The sequence below is a fragment of the Capricornis sumatraensis genome, chromosome 3 (assembly GCF_032405125.1).
Source record: "Capricornis sumatraensis isolate serow.1 chromosome 3, serow.2, whole genome shotgun sequence".
Taxonomy (NCBI): Eukaryota; Metazoa; Chordata; class Mammalia; order Artiodactyla; family Bovidae; genus Capricornis; species Capricornis sumatraensis.
In genome coordinates this window covers 150,511,352-150,526,992 of record NC_091071.1, presented here as the reverse complement: position 1 = coordinate 150,526,992, position 15,641 = coordinate 150,511,352, and the positions used below count along the sequence as shown (strand labels likewise).

General features: G+C 53.5%; 1 protein-coding gene across 3 annotated transcripts in view; it reads left to right on the top strand.

Annotated features, from left to right (window-relative positions):
• TNS1 (tensin 1) overlaps nt 1-15,641 on the top strand; it is a 134,719-nt gene that overhangs the window by 74,798 nt on the left and 44,280 nt on the right. For all 3 annotated transcript variants that reach the window (XM_068967245.1, XM_068967244.1, XM_068967243.1), the window contains one exon: nt 9,321-10,922. In XM_068967245.1, the coding sequence (XP_068823346.1) occupies nt 9,321-10,922 (1,602 nt within the window). The remainder of the gene's footprint in view (nt 1-9,320; nt 10,923-15,641) is intronic.

Here is a 15,641-nt window from a genome sequence, read left to right as displayed (position 1 = left end):
GGGCAGGCAGGCGGCACTTGCTCCTCCCACTCCTGACAGTCCGAGGGAGCCTGAGTAGGACACAGACCAGCGGCGGTGCTGGGAGCTGCCGCCATGGAGGAATTATTTGAAACTTGAGGGACGAGGGGGCACTTCAGAGCACGTCTTTTCCCTTCCCTCCTCTCTCCCTCTGTCCAGAGGGTAAGTGTCTGCTGGGCAGGTGTTTCTCCTGTGTGGCTCCCTGCTAGACCTGGGGAGAGGGTGGTGGGCAGCTTCTGGGCGCGGGGGCTGGGGTCTGCCGTGGACCTGGACTGGGGAAGGGCGTGTGGCTCTGTGGGGCTGCGGCAGCAGTGTGCTGCCTTTGGGCACAGATGGAGCCGACCTGGCCACCTCCCTCCTGGACTCACTGCCCTGGGACATGGAGCAGATGCCACCTCAAATCTGAGGGGTGGCTGCATATGTAGGAGGGGGGCAGTGTATCTGAGCCAGCCTCACTCTTTGGGGTAATGGTTCATGGTGGAAGAGGATGGGGTGGGCAGAGGGCATGTGGTGGAGGCGTTGACTAGCCCCTGAAACATTCCCACTTACTCAGGACAGCACCCCCAACTCTCCAGCTCTGTGACCTGAGCTTTGTGGAACCCTCCCCACCCCAGGGCTGACCATTCCCCCACTGGCCTCCTGTGGGCTGCCATTCATGGCTTTCTCCCAACTTTGCCAGGACTCTTGGCGGCTCGACAGTCCCCCTGGCCGGGATCTGATCTGTGAGCGTCCAGGCGGGTGCCTTGGCCTGGCAGAGAGGGACCTGGGTCGCTGTGGGCTCGGGAGCTATTTTTACTGTCCAGAGTGTGCCTGTGATAGCCGCTGCCTGAACAGGCTGAGGGCAGGGAGTGGGAGTGCCAGGCTCTGCCCCTAGTGCCTGGCGTGGGAGCCAAAGGCCAGGCTGGAGTTGGGAGGCTGGCCCTGCAAGCTCACATTCACCTCGCAGGAGTGGGCGGGCCTGTGACCGGGGCAGATCGCTCACTCTGCAGGCCCGGGTCCCTCGGGTCCGAAATAAAGGCCCCCAGGATGCTTTCTGTCCCTACTCCCTCTCTCTGGAGGAATTCCAGTTAAGATGGTATCTGTGTAAAGAGTGTGGGTCCTTCCTGAGGAGGGCCTGGGGACTCGTCTATCATCACCGCTTGACCAAGCCCCGTGTCTTATATGGTGAGGTTCTTAGGCCGCAGTCACAGACATAGAGTACCCCCCGCCTGCCCCCCACCCCAGGCTCCTACAGCCATCTTCACCTTGAAGCGCCATTAGCGGGAAGAGCACTCAGTTTGGAGGCAGGCAGGCAGGCGAGTCTGTATGCCCTCTGCTCTAGGTGACCTTGGGGGTTTCCCAGAGCCTGTGGAACAAACGAGGGGTTGGGCAGTGGATTAACTGAGCCTTCGAGGCCGTTCAGCTCTCCAGATCTCCTGGCTTTTAAAATGCTCTCTTGGCTCAGCCGACTTGCTTGGTCTCTCTCAGACTCCGTTCCTTTGCCTCTGAGTGCTGGCTGAGAGCCGTGGGGCAGTAGCTGCAGGTGGGAGGGGGCTCTGGTTTCATTTCTGCTTGAATGCTGGCTTTCTCCATCTTCTGAAATCCGGATGGGACTGCGTTTGGACGCAGGGCTTAGTGCCTTCCCTGTTCTTTCTTACATCAGCAGATTGGTGGGTGGCGGCCGGTTGTGGATCCTCCCTGGGTCCACAGAGGCAGGTTTGGGGTGACCTTGGTGAGGTCCCTTGTGCAGGGGACAGAGCCACCCGTGAGAAGAGTGGCAGAAGCCCTGGGAGGAAGCTTGTTCTCTTCTCTCCACTCTCGGAAAGCGCAGTAGGTTCCCTGGGAGTGCTGCGAAACGAGAAGAGAGACAGCTGTCTGTTTGGCCGCCCGGTCTCATCTGTCCCTGCCCCCAGTGCTTGTCACTGTGGCCCCCACGGACTCTCCCCGAGGTGAACCTGCGTCCCTCAGGCTGCACCTGTCGCCTGCCCTCTTTGTCTCTTGGAGGCCGTGCCTCCTCTCTGTGGTTCCTCTTCAGAGACTTGGGACTTCTCTTCGGCCCCTAATTCTGAAGCTCTTCAGATCCCCCAAGGAAGCCCATTCCCATGTAGGAAAGTTCCAGAACTCTCTGCGAGCTGTTTTGAACAAAGGGTGGCCTCAGGCCCTGGCTGGCTGGCTCGGAGGGGTTGTGTGTGTGTCAGTGTAGGGTGGGGTGGGGAGGGGGAGTGGTCAGCAGGGGTGGAGGCCAGCGCTGTCACAGAAGGGCCGCGGGAGGCCACACTTGAGCCACGGGGCTGAGGTTTCCCACAGCCCTCTCCGTCGTCGGCCCTTCCGCACTCACACACCTGTCCTGGGGCGGCTGCAGCTCGGCGTGGTGCCCTGGGCTGGGCTCCTCCTCGGGCTCCTGCCGCTAGAAGGTTAGCCTTTTCTACATGTCCTCCCATTTCTCCTGAATGGAGCCGGTGTTCCCCACAGAAGCCCAGATGATGGGGATGGGCCCCCAGAAGCAGCACCCTAAATGTCATAGGCATATGTCATAAGAATCGTGTGTGGACTCTGGGGTGTCCATCACCCTCTGAAATGATGTGCAGAGTTTGTATTTGTGTGTTTTTGGGGGAGTAATTCATCAGATACCCCCAGGGGTTCTTGATTAAGAAAGTGAATGTCCGCTGGACAGGGCTGGAGTGTGACTGAGGAGTCCAGTGAGGGATGCTGTGGGGTGAAGCTCTGGCTCAGCCAATTTGCAGGGACCTCCATGGGTGCAGCCTATGCTACCAGTTCTGTAGAACACCCCTCTCATGATATTTTGGTGGCAATGTGTCTCTTCCCATTCAGGGAAGCTTGGGGTCCACCTTGAATCCCTAATTTTCCACTTCTCTGGATAGCAGTGGAAGAAGAGCATCTCAGTGGCTTACAGGAGTATATAAAACTTTAATGTCATGCATTGGTTGCTCAGAGGGTAAAGAATCTGCCTGCAATGCAGGAGACCCAGGTTCAATCTCTGGGTCAGAAAGATCCCTTGGGGGAGTGAATGGCTACCCACTCCAGTATTCTTGCCTGGAGAATTCCATGGACAGAGGAGCCTGGCGGGCTATAGTCCATGGGGTCACAACGTGACAGACAGGACTGAGTGTCTGAGCATGAATGTCCTGCAAAAAGCAGTGATGGAGCCTCTAACGTGTACCAGACCCTGCACTCTGTAGGGCCATCCTGTATAGCTATGTGAGCTGTGCATTGAATTATATACCCTCTTCACATACACCACGTTATGAATCATACTGTCTGGGAACTAGGTACTGGAGGATTGAGGTAAAGAGGTAAAGGCCTTCCTCAAGGAGTTCAGTGGGGAAAACAAACATGGGCAATAATAGTGACCGTCTGGTGTGACCAGTGTTACAGTCATGGGAACAGGGCAATGGGAATTTAAAAAGTTTATCTGGGTCTGGAGGACTGTAGGAAAGGGGTAAGGCAGAGGGAGGCTTCCCAGAGAGGTTCAGACTGAGCCTCCAGGAGGAAGAAGAGGTTTGCCAGGGAGGTTGACAGTTGTGGCAGCAGGGTAGGGAAGGGTCTTTGAGGAGAGCTGACAGCATGTTCGAGGCACAAGGTGGGAAAGAGCATAGAAACAGTAAGAGTAGAGTGGGGCGTGGTCAGAGTTTCGAGAACAGTAAGATGAGGCTTCAAAAGGCAGGCAGGGGCCAGATGATGAAAGGTCTGCATGAATGAGGAGGGAGGGGGATTGGGCCTTACTTTGTGGGCGATGAGAGGTGTGAAATGGAGACAAGAGAGGTTAGTGTGCCTGGAGGTTTCAGGCCCAGCTCAAGATGCTTAGTTCCTGAATCTTGTCACTGTGCAGACCTACCAGTAAGCATCTGAATCTTCACCTGATGGTCTGGGAGGCCAGGCTCCGCATGGTTTAAGTGGTTGAGTTGGCTGAGTTAGCTATTAAGATGGGCGTCATCCTTCTGGGTGATGGGTGTATTTGGTGCAGGGGTGAGGAGGGAGGGGCTGCTTTTCCTCTGCTTTTTCTACAGAATCACATCCCTCTGGCCTCCCTGGTACCCTTCTTCTGGCATTCACGTGCCACTTCTCAACAGCCCCAGCCCTAGCCCCGACCCACCTTCTCCCATAGCTGGAGAAGAGGTTGTAGCTAAAGGGTTAACATGCCCAGAACTGGCTCCCCTGGCTACCTCCTGGCCAAGCCTCAGTGTTTGTCAGAGCTCACCTACCTTCCTGACACACATGGTTTTTGATGCCTCATTCCCACGTTTAAAGTGCTGAGAGTCCTCTTGGCTTGCTGGGGCCCCCGCCTGCCTCTAAACCCCTGTGTCTGGGGTGGGCACCATGTCCCTTCCTGTTGGCAGCACATTGATTTTCCTCCACGTTGGTTGGTCATCACTGCTCTGGGTAATGTCTTTTAATGAATTGTTCTTTTGCTGGATGTGGACCCAAAGGACTTCTTATCATGAAGGGCCCCATCCTGAAGACCTTAATAAATCACTCATGGTGCACAGCAGGCCTGCTGTGGGACACAGAGGGGATCTCTCCTCGCTGAATCACTTTCCTGCAGTCCACTAGGCTGGCACCCTTTCTTTTTCCTGGTTGGCCTGTCTGCGCTGACATCTAAACAAATGACCTCTCCCCACTGACATTAGTGAAAGAAGTGAAGGTCCTTAACCTCAGGGCTCAAAACGCTGACCACCGGGGTCAAGGTTACTCAAGAGGTGACCCAGAAGCCGCTGGGAGCTAGTTTAAATGATGATTCTTAGTCCTGCCCTAGATCAATGAGTGAAAATCTTTGGAGATAAAGCCCTGGAATCTACTTTTTTTCTTTTTTTTCTTAAACAATCCTCGGAGGAGATTCTTAAGAACATGAAAATCAGACAACTGTCCAACTTTTATCACCTTAATGTCCTGTGTTGATTTCTTTTGCTCCTTTGAAGCACAGCAGATGGATGCGTCTTTCCTTTCCAGGGGACTGGCCTGTTCTGTGCTTCCAGCCCCACTTGAACTCCCACCGTTCACTGGAGGGAGCCTGGGGAGTAGGGAGTAGCCCGCGTCCAGATCAGCTGGGGATTTTCCTCAGAGCTTTCCAGAAGCATGACACGCACATCTGAATTACGGCTGCCGTGGAATAGGGGCCCCTTGGTGCAGCCGAGCTCAGCGTTGAGGGTGGAGCCCAGGGCTTGGAGCAGCTGCTGGGAAGAGCGAGGTGTGGTCAGACAAAACAAGCACGGCCTGGAAGAGACTGTGGACTTCACTTCCCTAGAGAAGTGGGCAGGAAGTCCAGTCTGGTCTGGGCTGGGGACCTGGGAGATCTCCCCACTCTGGGCTGCCCATACCTTGTGTTTCCCCCTTCTGCTCCATTGTCACCCATCTCAACACCCATGGGCCCATCCGGATCCCCTGTCCCCTCCCACTGGAGGTCCAGCTCCCTCTCCTCTGAGATGCTTTTACCTGAGTCGGCCACGCCCATGACAGCTGCTGGGACTTGAAGATGCATCTGGTGGCTCCTAGCTTGAGAGCCTTGAAGCCAACTTCCCTCACCACTCCAGTTCCCTCTCCTCCCCCCCAACTATTTCACTCCCCTTTGGTCTGGCCGCCTCTCTCTTTTGCCCTTCCTGCCTTAATAGATTGAAACCGACATGTTCCGGCTCCTTGTGGTCCTGGTAAATAGCTCTTAATGTGGCCGTGGTCGATGGGGAGAAGGGGGTAGGTGAGCGTGTTGTATGGCATGGGGGACACGGGCACTTTCCTTCATCTCTGATGGGAGCAGCAGGTGTTTGTGCCTCGTGGGTCATGCTGGTGGTGCGCTAGGGTTTCAGTCGACCCCCGCCCCGGGGGCTGACAGACCTGGGATGGGCCCGGGTGTCCTCTCTTATTTTAAAAAGGAAGACCACCCACTGAAAGTGTAGAACAGCCTGGAGTATGCTGCCAGCCCTGGGCGTCAGGAGCAGCCGGCCCCTTCTTTGAGGACAGAAATAGACATTTCCATTTGTGCTTAGCAAAAAGGATTCAATTAAACAGCTTCTACTTCTTCGATTTTCTTACTAAACCCCAGTGGCCTGGCAGTTATTATCCTGTTGTTGTTCCTGCAAACAGTAGCCCACATTGGGGTAAATGACATGACAGGGGAAGTTTAATATTGGCATTTTCAAAGTCGATGGAGAGTGGGGTTGGCCCAAATGGGCCAAGATGTCTGGTAGCGGTGATCAGTGTGAATTTTCCTTTTCTGTCTTGGGAGATGCTTTCTTATCTCTCTTGCCAAAAACTCTTCTTTGGTGGACCCTAGGGAGATCCTGGAGTGGGTGTGCTTTCTCCTGGAAGGAAGGGGCACTCAGGCCTGCGCTGGTTTGCACGCAGGGGGTCTCGTTGCCTTCTGAGTATAAATGGGAGGCCATGGGACACCTCACCTTTCACTCCTCTCCCCGCTTCCTGGACTGTGTATGTATGGACCTGGGAAATTAGGGGGTTCAGGGGATGGAAGAGATCCCTAGTTCAGGAGGAATACTCTATCATCTCACAGTGTGGGCTGCAGAGTGGGGCCAGGGCCTAGGAAGGGGCCAGCGGCTAGGAAGGGGCCAGCGGCTTTCCTTTCAGGTGAGAAGGAAGGACAGCTCTTTAGATTCCCAGTAAGTGGTGTGAGGGGCCCATCCTTGAGGGAACCTTACCCTCCCCCACCCCCACCCCTTCCCCACCAAGATATGAGTGGATGAGAACCTTCTGTCTGTAATGCTTTTCTCCTCTGGAAACAGCCAGCGGAGTCTCTGTTTTGTGAGTGTAGCATGGAGCCTGGTTCTTTGGAAAGACAGGGCATGAGGGGCAGCCTCTCAACTGCATTTCGGCCCGGTTAGGGATGATCCAGGGCTTCCCAGGTGGCTCAGCGGTAAAGAACCTGCCTGCCAATGCAGGAGATGTGAGTTCATTCCCTGGATCAGGAAGACCCTCTGGATGAGGAACTGGCAACCTGCTCCAGTGTTCTTGCCTAGAGAATCGCCTGGACAGAGGAGCCTGGCAGGCTGCAGTCCGTGAGATTGCAAAGAGTCGGACACAACTTAGCGACTAAACAACAATAGGGATGATGCCAGGCGAGTTGGGAGAGGCAATGTGTGCACAACTGTGTCTCAGTAGCATTAGGGGCAGGCTGTTGGAGAATCGGACCTTCTCAGCTGAAACCCCATTTTAGTTCAGACCAGTGCCATCCCCGTAAGCCTTCGGCTGTGGCAGCACTCTGGCCCAGTATCACTTGGGGCCTGCTGCTGGCTGAGGTCCCAAAGTCCCAGGGAGAACTGGGGGCAGAGAGATGCTTCTGGAGTTACGTGAACAGGCAGCGCCTCCAGCCCCCAGGGGGTGTGTGTGCATGATGGGCCTCATCGAGCATCTTAGTGCTAGTGCTTGGGTGACGTCATTTGGTCGGCCTGTGGTTTGTGTGTGTGTATGTTGATCAGGATGTTCCTGTTTTGTGGTTGTCTGATCACTTGTTTTTGGCCGTGGGCTTCTGTATGAGTGTTTATTTTTAGAGGTTGCCACTTCTGGCCTGAGGGCTAGTCCTTGGGCATGGTAGGAGCTTGTATTTTCTTAAATGTTTGTGGCTTTAAATTTAAGTACTTATTTTGGGGTTTTGCTGCTTTTTTGTGTGTTTTTTCCTAAGGGTGTGTTTGTGTGTGTGTGAGATATAACAGCGTAGAATAATAAAAAAGTTATGTGGTCTTCAGAGTTCTGATTTACTTTTAATTTACTTTTATTTTAAATTTTAAATTAGTTCTGACTTAAAATCCCAGCTTTACCAGGTACTGTGTGCATGCATGCTTAGTTGCTCAGTTGTGTCCGCCTCTTTGCACCCCCATGGACTGTAGCCACCAGGCTCCTCTGTCCATGGGGATTCTCCAGGTAGGAATACTGGAGTGGGTTGCCATGCCAACCCAGGGATCAAACAGGCATCTCTTACACCTCCTGCGCTGCCAGGTGGGCTCTTTACCACTAGCACCACCTGAGAAGCCCTACCGGGTACTATGTGTCTGCAAACACATGGTTTTACCTTTCCGAGTCTCAGTTTCTCCATCTTTAAAATAGGCATAACAGCCCCAATTCACAGGATTAGAGATAATGTATGTGTAAATGTAGCAAGGTGTTCCCTGCATGTTAGCTGTTAATATTAGCATTTGTGTGTTTGTATCCACGCTTGCTCTTTCTGACTGGGGGTGCCTGTCTGGTGTACTCCACGAGTGCCTGTGGAGTGTCTGGGGGTTTGATTTGGGTGATTTCTGGTGGGAGTGTGTGTCTCTGGATGTCTTTGTGTCTGGTTTTCTGTGTGTGACTGTTGGTGTCTGGGCTGGAGTCTCTGCAGTGTTTGGGAGGGGGCTTTCTTTTCTTGCCAGTTGAGGGCCTGCCTTGGAGTGGGGGAAGGGGAGGGGTGTGTGTGTGTGTGTGTGTGTGTGTGTGTGTGTGAAGGCTGGAAGCTGGGCTGCTGACTGTACAGGGTGTGAAATCACTGAGTTCCTCTGGGCGGGGAAGTTCTTCGCTCCTGAGTCAGCCCTTTGGCCTCGCGCCACCCAGCGCTCCCTTTTTCCTTTCAGAGAAAGTATTGCTCACGGGCCGCCCAGAGTATCTGCGGACAAAATGACGCAGGGGTCACCTCTCCCTGATGAAGACCTCTGCCTTTGTGTTCTCCATCCCTAAGCTGTTCCCTCTACTCCTGGCCCCTGAAGCTCCTTTCCAGAACCCCCACGGGCCCTGGCATTCAGAGGGAAACTGTTCTCTCTAACACCAGTCCTGCTGGCTTTACTGCGCTCCAGCCTGGCCCAGCCCCTCTGGGTCTTTGGGAAGTGAGTGCAGTGCCAGAGCCAGGCTTTGAACTGGGGCATCTTGCCCCCAGGTGTCCTGACCAATTTGGGGCTCCACTGCCTGGCCCTGGCCCTGCTGGGTGCTGGGGAGGCTCTGCTCAGAAGCCTTGGGAAGGGGTCCTTTTGTCCTTTCTGCCACTTCGGCTCTATCTCTGGGGGTTGAGAGGATTCCCTTTGGAGATGCTGAAGGTGGTTCACAGTGGGGGCTAACCCTATGAGTCTGCCAGCCTGGCAGTGCCTGCCCAGGCTGGCTACACAGCCCCCATGGGACTCTCCTACTCCGCACAGGAGGGTTTAGCTGGCTACCAGTGGGAGGGACCACCTCCCACCATGGCCATGACCCCAGTGGTATGTTCTGCTCTCAGCGGATTCCCTTTGGGGATCCAGGGAAGGGAAGCTCTCAGATGCTTTCCTTGGGAGAATGGAGGATGTCCCACCTCCCACTGATGTCTGCTCTCTGTCTCTCCTCTGGTCCTTCTCTTGTAGAGGTTGTGGGCCATACCCAGGGACCCCTGGACGGGAGCCTGTATGCCAAGGTGAAGAAGAAGGACTCCTTGCACGGCAGCACCGGGGCTGTCAACGCCACGCGGCCTGTGCTGTCAGCCACCCCCAATCACGTGGAGCACACCCTCTCTGTGAGCAGCGACTCAGGCAACTCCACAGCCTCCACCAAGACAGACAAGACTGATGAGCCTGCCCCTGGCCCTGCCAATGCCCCTGCTGCCCTGAGTCCCGAGGAGAAGCGTGAGCTGGACCGCCTGCTCAGTGGCTTCGGCTTGGAGCGGGAGAAGCAAGGCGCCATGTACCACCCTCAGCATCTCCGGTCCCGCCCAGTGGGAGGCCCTGCTGCGCCTTCCTCTGGCCGCCACATCGTCCCAGCCCAGGTTCACGTCAACGGCGGGGCCTTAGCGTCCGAGCGGGAGACGGACATCCTGGACGATGAGCTGCCCAACCAGGATGGGCACAGCGTGGGCAGCATGGGCACCCTGTCCTCCCTGGATGGAGTCACCAACACCAGTGAGGGTGGCTACCCAGAGGCCCTCTCCCCACTGACCAATGGTCTGGACAAGCCCTACCCCATGGAACCTATGGTCAACGGCGGGGGCTACCCCTATGAGTCTGCCAGCCGGGCGGTGCCTGCCCAGGCTGGCCGCACAGCCCCCATGAGGCCCTCCTACTCCGCACAGGAGGGTTTAGCTGGCTACCAGCGGGAGGGACCCCACCCAGCCTGGCCACAGTCAGCGACCACCTCCCACTATGGCCATGACGCCAATGGTATGTTTCGCTCTCAGTCCTTTCCTGAAACGGAGCCCCAGCTGCCCCCAGCTCCAGCCCGTGGTGGGAGCAGCCGGGAGGCTGTGCAGAGGGGCCTGAATTCCTGGCAGCAGCATCAGCAGCAGCAGCAGCAACAGCAGCAGCAGCAGCAGCAGCAGCCTCGCCCACCTCCTCGCCAACAGGAAAGAGCCCACTTGGAGAGCCTTGGGCTCAGCAGGCCCAGCCCCCAGCCACTAGCAGAGCCCTCCATGTCTGGCCTCCCCGAGTTCCCACGTGCAGCCTCCCAGCAGGAGATTGAGCAGTCCATCGAAGCCCTCAACATGCTGATGCTTGATTTGGAACCAGCCACGGCGGGAGCCCCCCTACACAAGTCCCAGAGCGTGCCTGGGGCCTGGCCAGGGGCTTCTCCGCTCTCTTCCCAGCCCTTCTCTGGCTCCTCCTGCCAGTCCCACCCACTGACCCAGTCCAGATCTGGCTACATCCCCAGTGGGCATTCCTTGGGAACCCCTGAGCCAGCCCCCCGGGCCTCCCTGGAGTCCGTTCCCACTGGCAGGCCTTACTCACCTTATGATTATCAGCCGTGTCCGACTGGGCCCAACCAGAGTTACCATCCAAAGAGCCCGGCCACCTCCTCCTCACCTGCCTTCCTTCCAACCACCCAGAGCTCTCTGGGGCCTCAGCAGCCCCCAGCCTCTCTCCCTGGCCTCACTACTCAGCCTCAGCTCCCACCAAAGGAGGTGACTTCAGACCCATCCCGAACTCCAGAGGAGCAACCACTGAACTTGGAGGGGCTGGTGGCCCACCGGGTGGCAGGTAAGAGCCTCAGGGGCTGTGAGTGCTGGGTGTCCCCTCTTTATTCCCTCCACAACTTCCCTCTTTGGTCTTGGTTGGCTTTGCTAGGGGGAGGCACAGCCATCATACAGGCACAACCATCATGCCTCAGTGAGTGCCATTTTGGCCTGGGGAAGAGGCTTTTAGGAACCTATGTGCCACCCATCCCTTCCTGCATTCTGTGCCTGAACCACAAGCCAGGCCTTGTGGTTCAAAGATCAGTGTCTCAGGAGTTTTCAATCTAGTGAGGAAAGAGGTACACAGACAGATTATTCTAACAGAGTGCAGTGTGTGCTACAACAGAGATGGGGACCAAAGCCCCAGAGCCTGGGAAAGTAAGGCTTACCACCTAGAACAATCAGGGAAAGCTTCCTGGAGGTGGTGACTCTGGGACTGGAGTACAGATTTTCCTAGGCAGAGATGAGATACTCTCTGTAGCTACCTGTAGTGGAGAAGGTTGAAGGGAGGCCTCTGTGGACTCCAGTTCCTTTTTTGGCCCTCCCAGAGACATAACAGTGTCTGAGAGGGTGCCCCAAAGCCCTTGGACTCTGAGTGTTTAACCCTAGTGGGTCCTCTCAGGATATTTATGTCTCCAAGGAGGCCAAGATCAGCCTTGTTCAGCTATCCTGCTAGTCCTTGCTTTAGGACCAGCTCTGTATGGGGAGCAGGCACTGAGAAACAGATCTCTCTTTCCTGCCAGAGAATGGACTTATCTTTCTGAAGAGAGGAAAGAGAGTGGGGCAACCAGACAGGTTTACTGGGGAGATAAAGGCAAGAAATGGCAGAGTGTCCAGGCCATGTTGCAAGGAACAGGAAGGACTCCCTACCTTCACTTTGTCCTAAGCCTATAACAATTCCATGGGGATAGCTAAACTGGGTGGGAAATCCTATGAGCTGGCTTTGTTGTAGGGGTGAAGCCCAGGCAGGGGTAGACAAGAGCCTGGGGTGAGGGGGACCTTGTGCCAGGCCCCTCAGATGACAGGGTGGAAGGAGGTCAGAAGAGGAGCCTGGGCAGCTGAGTCTGCCTTCTGTCCCTTTTCCTAAATTTAGGGGAAGCTGAGTCACCATGCCAGCTGCAAGGAGGGAGACACCCTTCTTGAGGACGGACAGTTGGTTTAGGGAGGGAGCTGGGGCCAGGCCAGTTGGCTTTGAGGCTGAGTCCAGGATCTGGTGTGGGGACATGGATGTCCTGCTTCTGTACTTCAGAGCAGAACACAGCCCCCAGTTCAACTATGGGTAACTTGAAATTGGCCATAATGGCAGTATTCACACTATGGAAATTGGCAATCAAGGGCTTCACCTTCCCTGGAGATTTGGTCTAGCGACACATCAGCTTTAACCAAGGGTCAAAGGATAAGATGAGTAGCTCTATAACCTGAGGGGCAAAATGCTCCACGGGGTGGTCTCCAAGGGACTGCCATCTTCTATTTTTGTCCACATCTGGGCCAGTAAGATAAAGAATACTTGGCTTGTCAGAAGAAACCATTTTATTCCTGGTTTTGTTGACGGGAAAAGAATGGGTCTCTCAGTATTTTACAGAGTTGGGGTGGTGGCCTGAGGAATAGTGACACGCTAGTCTAATGATGGGCAGTATCCAAAGAAATTTACCCTGATTCTGCGATTGGACTGGTCTCAGGTGTCTCTAGAGGTAGAGATTTCAATGCATTTTGGAAATCAGATGTGGATCTTATCCTTAAGGAGTCTAGAGTTTAGTAAGGGGAAAAAAGAACTAGAACTTTAAAATGCAGTTATTTATAATAGAAGAAGAGAAGTATGAGGTATCTAAAGAGAGTAGGATGAATTTCCTCCCCCTCCCAGAACCCTTCTGTGTAGCTCAAGAGGAAGCCATACTTTAATGGCCCCAGAAAGATGTCCATCTTACAGTGGCTCTCCGCTCAGCGTTTTCTCTCCTACAAGTTTCTGAGGTCTTGCCTCTCAACCTCCATATCCTGTAGCTGCTCAGGTTCTGGCTGCCAAGAAGTCATCAGGATGGAGGGATATTACTGGCACAGTATCTGTGTCCCAACCCTGCTGTCATCTCCTCCGCCAACTCTGAGTGACTCCATCAGGAGAAGGGCTAAGATGTATCGAAGGGACAGTTATATTTGGTCCCGAGGGCTTCAGAAGGTCTCCTTGGTCTATGCCCTCTCATGACCAGTATTTCTTATGTCAGCAGATCTTGCTTGCACAACGTCTTCAGTAGGCCTTCAGGATATCTGCAGTGCTTGTTGTAGATAAAGATGCACCAGCAGGATTAAGTTGTAAAACAGTCTAGGAGCCAAAGGATAGACTTTCAGCACTACCTCTTTCTTCTCATTCTGTATTCTTCTGCAAGGAGCTGGAATATAAGCTTCAACATGAGGAACCTAGGGAGCTCAGGTCTGAGGAGAACCTCTATGTGGTCATGAATATGATCTAGTTTCTTCTGGCCTTTCACCCTCAGGTCTGCCTTTTCCTCCTTGGCTGTCCTCTGTACTTCAGTTCTGTGTCCTTGGTTCCTGCCACTGTGATCCAACTGCTACTTATGTCTTATTTCAGCTTAGCTCTCACAGAATGTCAGAGTAGTTTTCTTAACTTGATAAAGAGTAGATACCAGAAACCTGAAGCACATATCACACTTTCTTGTGAAACAGAAGCATTCCCATTACACCAGGGATAAAATAAACATGATTGTTATCACCGCGATCATTTAACATTGTATTGGCTATCCTAGCCAGTGCAATAAGACACGAAAAAGAAATAAGAGTCAGAGTTGTTGAGTCCAAGCAAGTTTTCATACGATCCTGATTCTGTGCCTGGACTGGTCTCAGGTGTCTCTAAAGGTAGAGATTTCAATGCATGTTGGAAATCAGATGTGGATCTTATCCTTAAGGAGTCTAGAGTTTAGTAAGGGGAAAAAGAACTAGACCTTTAAAATGAAGTTCTTTGTAATAAGAGAAATATGAAGAAAAGTTCTGTGGGAATGAAGAAAAAAGAAAGATCACTATCAGCTAGAGAGACTGGGGTGGCTCTGTGTTGAGTATATATTTTAACCAGAGCCTTGGAAGATAGGAGTTTGAAATGGGTGAGATTATTGGAAAGGGAAGGCTCCTAATGAAGCTAGGAAGGCATAGGATGTGTTTGAAGAATGGAGTGGGTTGAGAGCAGATAGGCTGTGTAATGGAGAGTGAAGAAAGGAGCCTGGGGCTTGCGTCTGGTTGGTTTTAAATGCCAGATGGAGAAGCTTGAATCTTAGCTAGTGGAAGTGAAGGAAGCCATTACTGTGTTTTAGGAAAGGATGCCATGATCAGAACTGTAGTTTAGGAAGATGTATTTGGTGGGTCTGGGGAGGAAGGATACAAAAGGGGAGAGACTTTGAGCTGGGAGATGCTAGGAGCTTATTGGCTAACCTGGGTGATGGGGGCTGAATTAGGGTGCTGACCATGGAAATGAAAAGAAGAGATGGGGGCAGGGATGCTGTAGTGGGATGAGGAGCAACGCATTTACAAGTTGATTGGGTATAGTAAGTGAAGAGGAGGGAGATACCAAAGATAGTTCTGAGCCTCCATAGATAGAAACAGAATGATTGTTCCATTAACAAGCCAGAAGTTAGGAGGAGGAGCAGTTTGGTGTAAGATGAAGATCTCAGTATTGGTTATGTTGAATTTGAGTGACAGTGGAGGCTCCGGATAGAGAGATATGAAAGGCGATCGGACATCTGGAATTGGACCTGAGAGTGTGGAAAGAGCTATGGATTTGGGAGTCATCCTTGCAAAGATGAAGGTTAAAGCTTTGGGCATGGATGAAATCTCTATATATCAGACGGCGTGGAGAGAAAAGAGCTTAGAATGAAATGGCCGTGAGGGAATGGAAGCCATGCAGGGCCTGGAGAACGGATGTTCTGGGCCAGGAGAAGGCCCTGAGACAGTGGGTCATCATAGAAGTCAGAATAGTAGAGGGGTCCCAGGAGGCCAGCAGCGTCACTGTGGGGCGATCACGAAGAGGAAGACTCGGGGAAATTCACCGGGCTTGCCAGTCAGGTGGCCTCGGGGGTTTTCGGAGGCATATTTTCAGCAGAGTGGTGGTGACGGAAGCCGGACCGAGGGACTGAGGAGTGAGAGGAGAGAGTGCAGACAGCACATCATCCATTCTTTTGAACGGTTTTGTGATAAAGGGGAAGAGGGTGGTAGCTAAAGCGGGTGGCAAGATACTGAGAGCTTCTTTGTGTGAAGATAGGAGCCATGAGAGTTTTCAGAGGTGGAAGAGAGAGAGGTTGGGCATGGGGGGAAGAGTGAGACGAGAAAGATACAAGAGAGAGAGGGAAACTGACAGAACAGGTCTCTTTGGAGATAAGGAAGGGGTAGGCTTAGGAGTAGATACCTGGGTAGATAATTTAGGCTCAACCAGGCGGTAAGATAGGGGTTTCCCAGGTGGCACAATTGGTAAAGAATCTGCCTGCCAAGGCAGGAGATGCAAGAGACGCAGGTTGGCTCTCTGGGTCAGGAAGATCCTCTGGAGTAGGAAATGGCAACCCACCCCAGTATTCTTGCCTGGAGAATTCCGTGGATAGAGGAGCCTGATGGGCTACAGCCCATGGGATTGAAAAGAGTCAGATACAATTGAGCACACATCTGAGCTGAGGAGGTAAGGTACCTCTTCGTGAAATAAGAATAGAGAATGGATACAGATGGAGTGGAATATTGGTGTCAACTTTTGAGAGCT